This window comes from Molossus molossus, unplaced genomic scaffold (genome assembly GCF_014108415.1).
Source record: "Molossus molossus isolate mMolMol1 unplaced genomic scaffold, mMolMol1.p scaffold_m16_p_1, whole genome shotgun sequence".
NCBI lineage: Eukaryota > Metazoa > Chordata > Mammalia > Chiroptera > Molossidae > Molossus > Molossus molossus.
The window spans coordinates 172,026,648-172,044,229 of record NW_023425344.1 but is presented as its reverse complement, the minus strand read 5'-3'; the positions used below and the strand labels follow the sequence as shown (position 1 = coordinate 172,044,229).

General features: G+C 35.3%; 1 protein-coding gene across 1 annotated transcript; it reads right to left on the bottom strand.

The window, feature by feature from the left end:
* Nucleotides 1–12,218: 12,218 nt before the first annotated feature.
* On the bottom strand, nucleotides 12,219–13,148 carry LOC118643620 (olfactory receptor 4L1-like). The gene has a single exon (XM_036281808.1). The coding sequence runs from the start codon at nucleotides 13,146–13,148 to the stop codon at nucleotides 12,219–12,221; it is 930 nt and encodes a 309-aa protein (XP_036137701.1).
* Nucleotides 13,149–17,582: the final 4,434 nt, after the last annotated feature.

Below are 17,582 nucleotides of genomic sequence, written 5' to 3'. Positions count from 1 at the left end.
CCTAAAGACTCCATCAAAAATCTATTAGACTTAATAAATGAATTTGGCAAAGTAGCAGGATACAAAATTAACGTCAAGAAATCGACGGCATTCTTGTACATCAATGATGAACTCACAGAAAGAGAAACTGAAAAAACAATCCCATTTACCATCGCTCCAAAAAAATTACGATACCTAGGAATAAACTTAACCAAAGAAGTAAAAGACCTATTTGCAGAAAACTACAGGTCATTGAAAAAAGAAATAGAGGAAGACATAAAAAAGTGGAAGCACATACCCTGTTCATGGATTGGAAGAATTAACATAATTAAAATGTCCATACTACCCAAAGCAATCTATAGATTCAATGCAATCCCCATCAAAATACCAACGACATATTTCATAGAACTAGAACAAATACTTCAAAAGTTCATATGGAACCAAAAAAGACCCCGAATAGCCACAGCAATCTTGAAAAAGAAGAACAAAGTTGGAGGGATCACAATACCAGATATCAGGTTATACTACAAAGGAACGGTAACCAAAACAGCCTGGTACTGGCACAAGAACAGGCATATAGACCAGTGGAACAGAACTGAAAACCCAGAAATGGACCCAAGGAAATACGCTCAATTAATATTTGACAAAGGTGGCAAGAGCATACAGTGGAGTAAAGACAGCCTCTTTAATAAATGGTGTTGGGAAAATTGGACAGCTACATGCAAAAAAATGAAACTAGACCATCAACTTACACCATACACAAAAATAAACTCGAAATGGATAAAAGACTTAAATGTGACCCGTGAATTCATAAAAATTCTAGAAGAAAATGTAGGCAACAAAATTTCGGACATCATACGGAGCAGAATTTTCACTGATACATCACCTAAGGCAACAGAAATAAAGGAGAAAATGAACACATGGGACTACATCAAACTAAAAAGCTTCTGCACAGCAAAAGAAACAATCATCAAAATGGAAAGGCAACCCACTGTATGGGAGAACATCATTGCCAATGATGTATCAGATAAGGGGTTAATTTCCAATATATACAGAGTGCTCATACAACTCCACAAAAGGAAGACAAAGAACCCAATTAAAAAATGGGCAGAGGAGCTGAATAGACACCTCTCCAAACAGGACATACAAATGGCCAAGAGACACATGAAGAAATGCTCAACATCACTAATCATTAGAGAGATGCAAATTAAAACAACTATGAGGTATCACCTCACACCTGTCAGAATGGCCGCCATCAACAAATCATCAAACAAGTGTTGGCGAGGGTGTGGAGAAAAGGGGACTCTAATACACTGCTGGTGGGAATGCAGACTGGTGCAGCCGTTGTGGAAAACAATATGGTGCTACCTCAAAAAATTAAAAATTGAACTTCCATTTGACCCAGTGATCCCACTGCTGGGAATATACCCTAAGAAGCCTGAAACACCAATCAGGAAGAATATATGTACCCCCATGTTCATAGCAGCACTATTTACAATAGCTAAGATCTGGAAACAGCCCAAGTGTCCATCAGTAGATGAATGGATCAAAAAGCTGTGGTACATATACACAATAGAATACTATGCAGCGGTAAGAAAGAAAGATCTCTTATCCTTTGAGACGACATGGAGGGACCTGGAAAGTATTATCCTAAGTGAAAGAAGCCAAGCAGAAAAAGACAAATACCACATGATCTCACTTATATATGGAATATAATGAACATAACAGTCTGAGGAATACAGTAGACCCAGACACATGGAAGTAGGGCACAGACTGACATCCCTCAGAAGAGGGGATGGGGGGTGGGGGGGTGGGAAGAGATAAACCACAGAACTTATATGCATGTATGCATGACCAATGGACATGGACAACTAAACCGGGGACAGGGTGGAGGGGCGGGGGTGCCAATGGGGTAAAAAGGTAAAATATCTGTAACAAAAAAATAAATAAATAAATAAAATTAAAAAACAAAACAAAAAATAAAAAAATTAAAAAAATAATAATAATAATAATTTAATTTAATCATAAATAAGTCAATTCAATCATAACTCAAAATCCACCTTCAAGTTCTTAAAACAAGTCACCATAGTGTTGAGGAATGAAGCAGAGCATCATAGAGAATTCAATACAAAAGAAGAAACCTCATCTACCACCATTCCATATTTGACCATGAGAGGCAAACTAAGTCCTCAATTAATAATTAGAATATTTTTAGATAAACAGAACCTCTGGGATTCTTCTTGTTAGTCCTTCATCTTTGTTTACAATGAAATTGTGACACGAATCTGTTTTCCTCAAAAGCTGGACATATTACCTTCTTAAATAAGAAGACTAAAGTTCTAATTAGTCATATGAAATGACCTGTCTTTGATGAATATGTTCTTGGGTTTGAGCTGAGAATTTGTACATATTACTTTAATAAATACAAACTTTATTTTTTTTTCTAACCACTGAGCCAAACTGGCCAGGACTAAATACAAACTTCATATAAAAACTTTTATATATACTTTAATATACACAAACTTTATATAAACACACACACACAAAGACTAAGAGTCAAATGTTCTAAACTACATTGTAACTTATAAAACAAACTTGGTCGTTTATTGAGGTCTTAGAGCCAGGGAAAAGGGAAGAATTAGACAATAAATAATTTATTAGTAAATCAAATTTACTTTGCTGAAATTTAAACAACTAATTGGAAAATGCCATTAATTATATTGCACCACTCATTTAATTATAATGCATAAAGCAAGATTAGAGACAAATATAGCACACAAAAATACAATAGGAGTGAGAATATAAAAAACAAACAAATAACAAGATATCTTAAATTATATTAAAGTCCAGCCAACTTAGAATTTCTTTCCCTCAGGCCTACTTTTACCTTGGAGAATGTAATTACACATTGGCTAGAAGAACATATAGAGGGCTAGATGCTCCCCAAGGGAGAGAAAAAATACATTTCTGGTAAAGAAAAAAAGCAATATATTGTTCTATAATAATTAATATTGTTTCTACAGTGTGCCAAAAAGTTTTCTTTTATTGCCAGTACTATTGAAAGGATACTATTCCAAATACTACTATAAACCTCTTTATTTGTTGTTTTTGCTATTTTTTTTAACCAATCTCTTTTTATTTTTGTTTATTATATGAGAAATAATTTGCAGATGTTAAGATGAACAAACCTTAAATGTAGAGACTGAAAATTTTTCCCCTATGTCTTCACCTGTAAAACCACTGCACTTATCAAATTACAAAATATCTCTCTCAAACTGAAAATTTCCCTTAGGCCCCTATGCCATAAATATTCACCATCAGAACTATGACTATCTTAATTTCTATCATTAAAACATCAGTTTTGTCTATTGAATTTTATTTAAATAAAATTTTATTGTTTGGTTTTGACACAACAATATTTTTGAGATGTATCGATGTTGTTTTACATACCAGTTTTAAAGGCATTTTAAATTTATTACTGAGTAGTATTTCACTGTGTGAATGTACTCTAATCTCATTTTCGTGTCTACTTCTCAGATGACCTAACAACATAATTGTTATTGGGAGTGGTCTGAGTAAACAGGTAATAAATTGGCATTTGTGGCTGATTCACTCACCACCTGGTGGGCAAATAGGACTCCACTGCAAGTGGTAGAAGGGGCACAGATAGGCCCTGGCACAATATAGATGCCTGGTTGATAAAGATTTCACTGGTGATGATCTGGGAAAACATGCTGTTGGAAAGGAATGCTACTGCAGGCAAATTATTCAGTTATTTGAAAAACACAGGGGGGATAAATTCCAGTAAACAGTGGAGTCTGCTTGCTAAGTTGTATTGGTGCCTGGGTGCCAGGGGCAGGGTTGCCAGTGAAAGGGTGTCTGCATCTCCTTATCTGCTTTGGTGAGTCGGGTTATTGCATCCTCATAGGGTGCAGGGGACTTTCTACCAGTTCCTGACTTCTCACAATGGTAATTTGTCCATGAATTGTTGCTGAATCTATGTGTTTGCTGGGGAAAAGAGGGATTCCTACTCGGCTATGTTGCTGACATCACTCCTAGGACCAAGTATTGATGCATGCTGCAAGTGCTTACTCTTGAAAACATTAGGCTAAAGGAGAGGGCAACCACAAAAGACCATATTCTTGTTCCCTATCCCCCAGACCTAGATAACTATTAATTGATTTTCTGCCTGTAAAGATTGCCCTATTATGGACAATTCATACAAGAGGGCTCATGTAATACATGGTATTTAGAGACTCATTTCTTTCACATAGCCTGATGTTTTCAATATTCATCCATGTGGTAGCATGTGTCTGTCCTTGATTCCTTTTCATTGCCAAACAATATTTCATTACACATACTACATTTGGTTTATCCATTCATTAATTGATGGACATTTGGGTTATTTTAATTTTTTCACTATTATGATTAAAGCTGCTATAACCATTTATGTAAATTTTTGTGTGTAAGACATGTGTTTTCATTTGTGTGTGCGTGTGCGTGTGTGTGTGTGTGTGTATTTGGAGTGAAATTGCTAGGTCACATAGTAACTATGTTTAAAATTTTGAGGAACTGCCAAAATTCACTCCAAAATGATAGTACCAATTTACATTATACCAGCAATACATGAGGGTTTTAATTTGTCCTTGTTATTGTCTGCCTTTTGTATTATTTTTGTTACAGATGTTTCTCCTTTTTCCCCCACTGAATCCCCCTCCCCACCCCCCCTGCCCTTTCCCCAGTTTGTTGTCCATGTCCATTGTTCATGCATACATGCATATAAGTTCTGTGGTTTATCTCTCCCCCACAACCCCCTCTTCTGGGGATTGTCAGTCTGTACCCTACTTCCATGTCTCTGGGACTACCCCATTCCTCAGACTGTTATGTTCATTATATTCCACAAACAAGTGAGATCATATGAAACTTGTCTTTCTCTGTTTGGCTTGTTTCACCTAGGATGATACTTTCCAGGTCCCTCCATGTCGTCTCAAAGGATAAGAGATCTTTCTTTCTTACAGCTGCGTAGTACTCCATTGTGTAAATGTACCTGAACTTTTTTATTCATTTGACTACTGATGGACATTTGGGCTGTTTCCAGAACTTAGCTCTTGTAAATAGTGCTGCTAAAAACATGGGGGTACATATATTCTTTCTGATTGGTGTTTTAGGCTTCTTAGGGTATATTCCTAGAAGTGGGATCACTGGGTCAAATGGAAGTTCAATTTTTAATTTTTTGAGGTAACACCATACTGTTTTCCATAGTGGCTGCACCAGTCTGCATTCCCACCAGCAGTGCACTATGGTCCCCTTTTCTCCATACCCTCGCCAACACTTGTTGTTTGATGATTTGTTGATGGCGGCCATTCTGACAGGTGTGAGGTGATACCTCATTGTTGTTTAAATTTGCATCTCTCTGATGATTAGTGATGATGAACATTTCTTCATATGTTTCTTAGCCATTGGTATGTCCTGTTTGGAGAGGTGTCTATTTAGTTCCTCTGCCCATTTTCTAATTGGGTTCTTTGTCTTCCTTTTGTGGAGTTGTATGAGCACTCTATATGTATTGGAAATTAACCCTTTATCTGATATATCATTGGCAATTATGATCTCCCATACAGTGGGTAGGCTTTCCATTTTGATGATTGTATCTTTCGCTGTGCAGAAGCTTTTGAGTTTGATATAGTCCCATGTGTTTATTTTCTCTTTTATTTCTATTGCCTTAGGTGATGTGTCAGTGAAAATTCTGCTGCGTATGATGTCTGAAATTTTGTTGCCTACAGTCTCTTCTAGGATTTTTATGGATTCATGAGTCACATTTAAGTCTTTTATCCATTTTGAGTTTATTCTTGTATAGGGTGTAAGTTGATGGTCTAGTTTCATTTTTCTGCATGTAGCTGTCCAATTTTCCCAACACCATTTATTAAAGAGCCTGTCCTTACTCCACTGTGTGCTCTTGCCACCTTTGTCAAATATTAATTGAGCATATTGCCTTGGGTCCATTTCTGGATTCTCTGTTCTGTTCCATTGGTCTATATGCCTGTTCTTGTGCCAGTACCAGGCTGTTATGATTACAGTGGCTTTGTAGTATAACCTGAAATCTGGTAATGTGATCCCTCCAACTTTGTTCTTCCTTTTCAAGATTGCTGTGGCTATTCGAGGCCTTTTTTGGTTCCATAAGAACTTTTGAAATAATTGTTCTAATTCTGTGAAGTATACCGTTGGTATTTTGATGGGGATTGCATTGAATCTATAGATTGCTTTGGGTAATATGGACATTTTAATGATGTTAATTCTTCCAATCCATGAACAAGGTATGTGCTTCCACTTTTTTATATCTTCCTTTATTTCTTTTTTCAATGACCTGTAGTTTTCTGCGAATAGGTTCTTTATTTCTTTGGTTAAGTTCATTCCTAGGTATCTTAATTTTTTTGCCGCAATGGTAAATGGGGTTGTTTTCTTAGTTTCTCTTTCTGTGAGTTCATTATTGGTGTATAAGAATGCCATCGATTTCTTGACGTTAATTTTTTATCCTGCTACTTTGCCAAATTCATTTATTAAGTCTAGTAAACTTTTGATGGAGCCTTTGAGGTTTTCTATAGTATCATGTCATCTGCAAATGAGGACAATTATACTTCCTCCTTTCCAATTTGGATCCCTTTTATTTTTCTTCCTGTCTGATTGCTGTGGCTAAGACTTCCAGTACTGTGTTAAATAGGAGTGGCGAAAGCGGGCATCCTTGCCTTGTTCCTGTTCTTAAGGGAAATGCTTTTAGTTTTTGCCCATTGAGTATGATGTTGGCTGTAGGTCTTTCATATATGGCCTTTAGTATGTCTAGATGTGATCCCTCTATTCCCACACTGCTGAGCATTTTTATCAGAAATGGATGCTGGATTTTGTCGAAGCCTTTTTCGGCATTTATTGATATGATCAAGTGGTTTTTATTCTTCGTTTTATTTATGTGGTGTATCACATTTATTGATTTGCAAATATTGTACCAGCCTTGCATTCCTGGGATGAATCCCATGTGGTCATGGTGGATAATTTTTTTGGTGTATTGCTGGATCCGATTTGCTAATAATTTGTTCAGGATTTTGGCATCTATGTTCATCAGGGATATTGGCCTATAGTTTTCTTTCTTTGTTGTGTCCTTTTCTGGTTTTGGAATTAGAATTATGGTGGCTTCATAAAAAGAGTTTGGAAGTCTTCCTTCTTCTTGAATTTTTTGAAATAGTTTGAGGAGAATGGGTATTAGTTCTTCTTTGAATGCTCGGTAAAACTCCCCCGTGAAGCCATCCGGGCCTGGGCTTTTGTTTGCTGGGAGAGTCTTGATTACATCTTCAATTTCTTCTGTTGTTATGGGTCTGTTCTAGTTTTCTGTCTCTTCCTGATCCAGTTTTGGGAGACTATGTGTTTCTAGAAATTTGTACATTTCACTTAGATTGTCGAATTTGTTGCCATATAATTGTTCATAGTAGTTGTTAACGATCTTTTGTATTTCTGTGGTGTCATTTGTTACCTCTCCTCTTTCATTTCTGATTTTGTGTATCTGAATTCTCTCTCTTTGTTTCTTGGTGAGTCTAGCTAAGGGTCCATCAATCTTGTTTATCTTTTCGAAAAACCAGCTCTTTGTTTCATTGACCCTTTGAATTGTTTTTTTGGTCTCTATGTCGTTTATTTCTGCTCTGATCTTTACTATTTCCTTCCTGCTACTTGCTCTGGGGTTTTCTTTTTGTTTGCTCTCTAGTTCTTTAAGTTGTGAGGTTAGGTAGTCTATTAGAGATTTTTCTTCTTTTTTGATGTAGGCCTGTAGTGCTATGAACTTCCCTCTCAGAACTGCTTTCACTGCATCCCATAGATTTTGTGGTGTTGTGTCTTCATTTTCATTAGTTTCCATGAAGTTTTTTATTTCTTCCTTGATCTCCTCGGTGACCCATTCATTTTGTAATAACATGCTATTTAGCGTCCATGTGTTCACATGTCTTAGTATGTTCTTCTTGCAATTAATTTCTAGTTTCATGCCATTGTGATCTGAGAAGATGCTTGATATGATTTCAGTCTTCTTGAACTTGTATAGACTTAGTTTGTGCCCTATCATGTGGTCTATCTTTGAGAATGTCCCATGTGCACTTGAGAAGAATGTGAATTCTGTAGTTTTGGGGTGTAATTTTCTGTAGATATCTATTAAATCCATTTGTTCTAGTGCTTCATTTAGAGTCTCTGTTTCCTTGCTAATTTTTTGTCTAGAAGATCTATCCAGTGATGTCAGCGGAGTGTTAAAGTCCCCTGCTATCATTGTATTGCTATTGATTTCTCCTTTGAAGTCCTCTAGAAGATGGAACCACAGCTGAGGTACATGCTCTTGACTGGAATCAAACCCGTGACCCCTTGTTGGCAAGGCTGACACTCTCTAACTGCTGAGCCAAACCAGCCTGGGCTCCTTTGTGCATTGAGTTTTTGACTTTTATTCTAGAGTTGTAAGAGTTCTTTATGCATCTTAGACACAAGTCCTTTACCAGATACATGATTTATAAATATTTTCTTCCATTCTGCGCATTGTCTTTTCACTTTCTCTTAACTCTCATTTATGTTGTAGTTATTGTTTATCATCTAATTTTTTAAATTAACTTATTTTTGTTACATATGTTTCTCTTTTTTTCCCCACTGACACCCTCCTCCTATTCCCCCTACCCCAGCATTATTGTCTATTTCCTTGTCTACACATACATGTGTAAAAGTTCTCTGGTTTATTTCTTCCCTTCCCCCACGTCCGCCTCTTCTGAGGTTTGTCAGTCTGTACCCCACTTCCACGTCTCTGGGTCTATTTTGTTTCTCAGCTTGTTTTGTTTATTATATTCCACAAATAAGTGAGATCATGTGATATTTGTCTTTTTCTGATTGGCTTGTTTCGCTTAGCATAATACTTTCCAGGTCTTTCCATATCGTCTCAAAGGATAAGAGATCTTTCTTATAGCTGCATAGTATTCCATTGTGTACATGTACCACAGCTTTTTTATCCACTTGTCTACTGATGGGCACTTGGGCTGTTTCCAGATCTGATTTTGTGTGTGTGTGTGTGTGTGTTAGATCTGATTTTTATTATAAGTTTTTATTTCTAAAACCTTACAGTGAGAGTTCTCTGTAACCTGTTCTCAAGGAGCATTTTTTTTTTCAGTGAATATTTGTGTTTACTCTGCCAAATCCTGAACCTATATCCTTCAGTAGCAAGTTAAAAGAAAATCCTCATCTAGATGTAACAGAACATACAAAGATTGTGATGACAAGCCAAATCTTTTTTAGGGTAAAAAGATTTATTTTCATCTTTACCAAGAATCAAGTTTGAGATAGACACTTTTTTTCCTGTTTTTGCTCAGCAGGCTCTATTATAATTTCTCTCTTTTTATAATTGGGTCCCTCAAAATGGACTCCCATCAATCTCCATCCCTGATGAGGCCCAAAGCCCAGTTCACAGTGTTCTCCCAAATGCATAGGATCTGTAGGCCACGGTCCTCTGTTGTCAGAGTGGGCAATTGTTCAGTGGTGGTTTACCTTCCTGGAATAAAGTTCAAACTTCATAATGGTCCTCAGGCGTGATTTTTTACTTTGTTTTGGCATCTTCAATTGATTAAAAAGGTATTTTAATGACTCTAGTAATTTAAAATGCTTTGTAATAGGAGAGGTTCAGGATTTTCAGTGTACTATACTGACAAAATCTTACACAATATTTTATCAACTGGAACATAATTTCATTTACCACTGGACTTATATATTTACCTTATAAATGGTTATCATTCCTTTAATATAGGATGTGTATAATGTAAGACTGATATATTTGTTTACTACATAAAAATAGAGTTGAGCCCAACTGGTGTGGCTCAGTGATTGAGTGTCGACCCATGCACCAAGAGGTTGCTGGTTCGATTCCCAGTCAGGGCACATGCCCAGGTTGTGGGCCCATCCCCAGTGGGGGGCATGCAGGAGGTGGCCAATTGATGTTCTCTCTCATCAATGTTTCTATCTCTCTCTACCTCTCCCTTCCTTTCTCTTTAAAAATCAATAAAGAAAAAAAAATTTTTTATGATGACTGATAATTTTTATTAAACACTTATGCACCAGAAATTTTGTAAATTTTATATGCATTAGATCGCTGAATCATTTCTGCACAATGTTGAGTTGTTAACTACAATTGACCCAATTTTACTAACAAGTGAATTGAACCTTAGAAATTAAAAAAAAAATTTCTAGACTGCACATTGTAGTGATAGATGTTCTTTCTTTCTTTTTTTAAATTTGTTAATTTATTTTTGTTACAGATGTTTCTCCTTTTTCCCCCACTGAGTCCCCGTTCCCCCTCCCTCCCCACCCTGTCCCCACCTTTGTTGTCCATGTCCATTGTTCATACATACATGCATATAAGTACTGTGATTTATCTCTCCCCCACTACCCCCTCTTCTGGGGATTGTCGGTCTGTACCCCACTTCCACGTCTCTGGGATGATCCCATTCCTCAGACTGTTATGTTCATTATATTCCACAAATAAGTGAGATCATGTAATATTTGTCTTTCTCTGCTTGGCCTGTTTCAATTAGGATAATGCTTTCCAGGTTCCTCCATGTCACCTCAAAGGATAAGAGATCTTTCTTTTTTACAGCTGCATAGTACTCCATTGTGTATATGCACCACAGCTTTTCTATCCATTCGTCTACTGATGAACATTTGGGCTGTTTCCAGATCTTAGCTATTGTAAATAGTGCTGCTACAAACATGGGGGTACATATATTCTTTCTGATTGGTGTTTCAGGCTTCTTCAGCAAATATTCTGAACTTGCTTTATTTCTTTTAATACATTTTTATTACATTTATTGGGGTGACATGGATTAATCAAATTTTATAGGTTTCAGGTATAAAATTCTATAACACATCATCTGCATATTGTATTGTGTGTTAACCATCCCAATCAAGTCTCCTTCCATCTCCAGTTATCCCTCATTTACCATCTCCTACCTACCCCCAACCCCCTTTCCCTCTGATAATCACCATACAGTACTGTTATCTGTGTCTAAGAGGTTTTTGTTTTGTTTAATCCCTTCAACATTTCACCCAGTTCCCCGAACACCCTCCACTCTGAGAGCTGTCAGTTTGTTCTCTATAACTGTGAGTCTATTTCTATTTTGTTTATTACTTTATTTTGCTGGTAAGTTTCCACATAAAAGTAAAATCATGTGATACTTTTCTTTCTTTGACTGGTTTATTTAATTTGGCATAATAGACTCCAGGTTCATCCATGCTGTTGCAAAAGGTAAAATTTCTTTCTTTTTTATGGCCAAGTAGTGTTCCATTGTGTATATATACCACAACTTTTTTATTTCCTCACCTATTGATGGGTACTTGGGCTGGTTCCAAATCTTGGCTATTGTAAATAGTGCTGCTATGAATATAGGTGAATTTTCTTTATTTTTCCTCCTTTGTTTGCCTTACATTTTTCAAGTATTCAATTCTTTTGATCTAATTTAAAGGCTCTAATTCCTATAATCCAATTACTAAAATGTGTGAGCGCCATGTGACCTTGTGCATTCTAATCTTTTTAGCAGATAAAATCTCACAATAGAGCTGCATACATTTCTTAGTTGTAGGTCTAATTGAATAATATTCTGGTAGCATATAGCCGTTTCATATTTTTAAATTAATTAAATAATTATGTTTAAACTACTGTGTGCCAATATGTGTGCTACATATTGAGGATATATGAAGATAAATGGAACTTATAGCCTAAAAACAAGGCTGACTTCAACCTATAATTACACAAGTAATTTCTACCATAATTTATGCAAAAGATGGAAATTGCAGCATGTTATAAATGAGTAAAATAAAGAAATCTAAACTGGCTGAACATAAGCATAAGTTTATGAATGTCATTAACGATCCATATCTATTAAAACTATCTCTAATAATATTTACCATATTTTTTCCTTATTTCTTTACTAATAAATATATATTGAATATCTCTGTAAAAGTACTCAGTGATTTTTTTAGGTCCATTTTGCTGTAGGCTGCTAATTGTCAGTATGTGTTATAACTGCATTGCTTGAATTTAAAATATTTTATTATTTATTTTTTTCCTGCATTGGTTATGATTTTAACATAAGAAGAGTGAAACCATGTTTTATATAGCATCTATTCAAGTTCTGTTGGCATAGTATTTGAAAGTAGTGTTAATTACATAGTGCTTAAATCTAGAAGTTCTATGTGGAGCTAACAAATAGGAATTGTAGTTTTCTCATGGCCTTCTGCATTTTCTGGTTTCTCAGGGAATAAATAACAGGATTCAGGAAGGGTGTGATAAGAGTGTAAAATACAGAAAGGATTTTATTGCCTGAAAAACTAGTGAATGGCCAGGCATAGATAAAGATGCAAGGTCCAAAGAACAGAGTGACTACAATGATGTGTGCAGACAATGTGGACAGAGCCTTGGAGAGCCTTCCAGGTGATCTTTGCCATAAAGTGACCAGGATGACAGTGTAGGAGACAAGCAGGAGGATAAAACAGATAAGTGAGAGCAGCCCACTGTCAGTAATGACAAATAATTCCAGGGTGTATGTTTTGATACAAGCAAGCTTAATCACAAGGGGAAGGTCACAAAATATATTGTCTATGACATTGGGGCCACAGAAAGGCAAGTTCACTACTAATACCATCTGGCTCATGGTGTGTATAAACCCAATTATCCATGAAAATATCACAAACCCACTCAGCAACCAGTGGCTCATGATTGTCCTGTAGTGCAGGGGTTTACATATGGCTACATATCTGTCAAAGGCCATGGCTGTCAAAAGAGTCATCTCAGCACCCCCAAACAAGTGTATAAAAAACATCTGGCTCATGCAGCCCCACATGGAGATGGTCTTGTGTTCAGTGAGCAGATCTGTGATCATCTTGGGTGTGGTGACAGTGGAGATGCATATGTCCAAAAAAGAGAGGTTTCCAAGTAGGAAGTACATGGGAGAATGAAGGGTAGAGCTAAATGTTACCGTGACTATAATGAGAATGTTTCCCAACACAGCAGCATAGTAGACCAAGGAGAATGTCACAAAGAAGAAAATCTGAAGTTCCCATTGTCCAGATAATCCTAGTAAAACAAACTCAGTCACTAGAGATCCATTTTTGAGATCCATTTACTCAATTCAGAAAAGTTCCAGAAGTTCTTTTATACAAAAGGAATAAAAAAATTAAGCCACAGTTAGCACCAATGTTTTTCTGTTTAATAATAGTTGGTGATATAAAAGCATATAATCTTAAATATATCAGCACATCACTGTTTATAATTAGATTGTTTTATGGGGAAAATCACTTGGAAACAATATTCTTATTCAGTAATTAAAGAGCATTTGAAGAAGTGAAATTTTCTTTTCTACTGTATTCTATCAAATAATACTCATCAATTGATCATGCTTTGCCACTAATGTGCTCGTGTGAAAAAATTAGATAAGTAACTAGGTTAGCATTTATTTTGCCTTTTATTATTCTAATTTTATTTACATGTCACCCTTTGAGAGTATGTTATCATGATATATGAGATATAAGGATTTGGAGATGAGAGAATTGTATTGTTCTATATCTCTGAAGTAATTTGCAAAGGTCATTCTATTTTTCTAAAACAAACAAACAAACAAGTGCACACACAAAATTAGAAACTAATTTATACATGTAAAAGAGTCTTTGAATTTATTAAAAATAATTTTACTTTTTGTTTCTGTTATGTAGTATACTGAGAATTTCAGGACACATGGGCTTAGCTTCAGATCTTTTTGAGCTTATTTTCTCAAATCCTTGTATTTCCATTGTTCACAGTGAGGTATATGTGTATTATGTGTAAGTGTATGTATGAAGTACTTTAGAAATAAATAGTGAAGTAATTCAATTCTAAAATATAGAATTTTCTAGTTTGTACTATATCATACTAAATCATCTTTACTCAACTTTTTAGACATTGTTCATAGGATATAGAGTGATCAAAACTGATCAATAACAATTAGGTGATTATTGTGTGCTAGGCTCTGTTCTAAATGTTTCCCATACATTAACACATTTAATTCTCATAACAATCCCAACTATTGTTATTATCCTAATTTTTTCATATAAGGAAACTATGGCATGGAAATATTTAAAATTACTCATGGTTACACAGCTAACAAGGATCAAAGCTGGTATCAAGCCCAGCAAGTCTGACACCAGAATCCAGGCTCATACCAATATACCATGTTGCCTTCAAAATTAAATATATATATTTATGGTTAGTTTATTAAATTATTACATATTTATGGAATTAATATGTTCCATGTGAATTCCTTAGGAGATACGATTCAGTTAGTATGTTGGAATCTTTCTATGTTGTAATTAACTGTGCTGTTTTTTTCTTACACAGAATGAAATGATGCCCTATGGTCTAAAAAGTTTACAATCTAGAGACAATCATCAAACAAAAATAGCAACAAACCATGTAAGAACATATTAAATTTAATATAAGGTGTACATAACATGTTGTAAGAATTTTAAAAGAATGGAGATCATTTTAAAGGAGCACTTTCAGATTTGGCTTTAGGTTATTAACATCAGAAGAATCTACAGGTAAAAACAATCCTCCTGGTCAGTAAACAAAAAAGGACCAGGCTTAGAGAGTGTGTGAGAATGTATAGGAAAAAAAAAAAGAATTAAGAACAGGAAAAAGAAAGAGTGGTGTATTTAGAAAAGGGGCTGGATTAGGAAATGAAGATGCATAGGAAGTGTCTTTTCTCCAATGACTCATAATTCTCACCTTATTTTCATTTCTACTCAGGCTCTTGTCAAAAATATCTTATCACCATTACTCAAACCTAATTCCCTCAATTGCTTTCCTTACTTAGATGTTTTTGAAAAAATAGATAATGCTTATAAATTAGGGAAAATAAAGATGAAGGTGATGTAGCTCCTGTAGGTCAACCTTCAGGAGTACACAGAGTGGATGCTGAGTGATGGACTGTGGACCTGGAGGAGCACAGAGAGGACCAACATCACACCAGGCCTTCCTGAAGGGTTGTGTTACATTATTATCATATAACTGAGCAGAAATTTTGCTGTTGAGACTTTGGGACAGTGATTGAAATAATTAGATGCACTTTGGAGAATGACAAGACTTGATAATAAATATGCCAGCTATAATTTGGGAATGAATACCTTTGCTACATGGAATTTTATGTCCCATGATACAACAACAGAAAAACTTGGATATACAATCAATACAATGAAGCATAAATTATTTGTCCCTTTTATTTAGGAAGGAAAGCTGACATTCTTTTATGTCAGCATTTGCTTCTCTTATTCCTTCCTTTTCCAACTGCCATTATAAGATGCTTACTTACATGTTCTGTCAACACCTAAAACTTGATGAAAAGAAAAATATTCCTGTTATGAGTTTGTAGCTTTTCCATTATTTTTGATGATGGTGTGACTTATCTGAATGCTCAGGATTTACTTTTCTTAACTTTATTCATCATTCTCAGTGCCATCTACTGTCAAGTTTTACTCTGTTATATCATTTTGAGAGCACATCTTTTAAATTTTCATAAAAATTGTTGGTTATAGCCCATTGTGAAATAGTTGTATAACCTCCCAGTGAGAGAGGATTTCATGTCTCAAAAGTCACATCCTTTCCTTCCAGTCAACACAAAATTAATTAAAACACAATCTTCACTCTATTAAACATGGAATGAATTTGTTCTCTACAGTATTTTCTCTTACCTGTTCGATAGGCCCAGTGTGAGGCACAACAAGTTCACAGGATTATTTAACACTGAAAATCTACCTTTCACTCTCTGTGGTATTCTGCATATGACTGTGTACTACTTTCTGCATCTTTTATAAAGATTTGAACCACTCTGGGGACAGATTTGTTGGAGCTCTGGGAATCCAAATTTCAGTGGGAGTTGTTTGTTAAAACACGGAGGCTGCTGCCTTAGCATGACCAGGAGAGAGGTTTACACTTAACTTCAGGCCCTGTAATATGCTGTCATTGTCTCTGCGCATTGGCATGATGAAAATAGGCACGAGAGTATTGGCTCATTGGTTGTGCTACAGTAAGTGTAGACATGTTCGAGGTAATGGACCTCTCCTTTCCCTCACACTACTCCCAAACTATCTCTCACCTTCCTTCTGACATTGTGGGTAATCTTCTAGAGAACGAATCTCCAAACTTTTCTGAGCATAACAACCTCAATATAATAATTGTTCTACATATGGTATAAATTCACTGCCAAAAGCATATATTATGTACAATGTTAACATATTCGGAAAGTAGGCATTTTAAAGAGAAAGTTTAAAATATGTTAACTAATATAAAATGTGATATTGTACATTAATGGTACAATGGACTGTTTTATGCTTACTAAAATATTAATAATATTTTTTTAATTTAGGTATCCTGCTATGAGATTTTTCAGAGAATATCTATATGGCACAAAAATAGTTTCATATTAATTACACCTTTTACTAAGAATATTACAATACATTTTTGTTTTACAAGGTGTTGTTGCTTTTATAAAATTAATCATATTGATGACTCTGGTGTACTTTGCATCACAACCTTCAAAGTGTGTTTCAGTAACTTGCCAACAAAGGATATCATGAATAAATTTTAAATTGGTTGACATCTGTCACTTATCTCCAAATATTTTTTAAATTCCTGTCAAATTTACCAATTAACCCATGGATTAATGTAGATTTTTGTTATGAACATTACTTTTATTACAAGTTGTTATGGTTGATCAGAATACATAGGCAGTAAAATCTCAGGTATCTCTTGTAGCAATATTTTTGCTAATACATCTCTTAAGGCAAAGGAAAGAGGAAAAAATAAACAAAAGAGACTACATAAAACTGAAAAGCTTCTGCACAGAAAAGGAAATCATCAACAAAAAGAAAAGGGAATCCACTGTATGGGAGAACATATTTGCCAATGATACATTTGATAAGGGATTAATTTCCAAAATGTGTGAACAACGTATACAACTCAACACCAGAAAGACAAACAAATCCATTTAAAAAATGGGCAAAGGACCTGAATAGACACTTCTCCAAAGAGGACATACAGATGGTCAGCAGACATATGAAAAAATGTTCAACATCACTAATCATTAGAAAGATGAAAATTAAAACCACAATGAGATATCACCTCACAACTGCCAGAATGGCTGCCATCAATAAATCAACAAACAACAAGTGCTGGAGAGAATGTGGAGAAAGGGAACTCTAGTGCAATTGGTGGGAATGCAGATTGGTGCTGCCACTGTAGAAAACTGTGGAGTTTCCTAAATAAATTAAAAATGGAAATGTCTTTTGTCCCAGTAATCCCACTTCTGGGATATATCCTAAGAATCCTGAAACACTAATTAAAAAGAATATATACACCTCTGTGTTCATAGCAGCATTATTTATAATAGCTAAGCTCTAGAGACAGCCCAAGTACCTATCAGTAGATAAGCAGATAAAAAAGCTGTGATACATTTACACAATGGAATACTATGCAGCTGTAAAAAAGAAGGAACTCTTACTGTTTGTGACAGCATGGATGGATG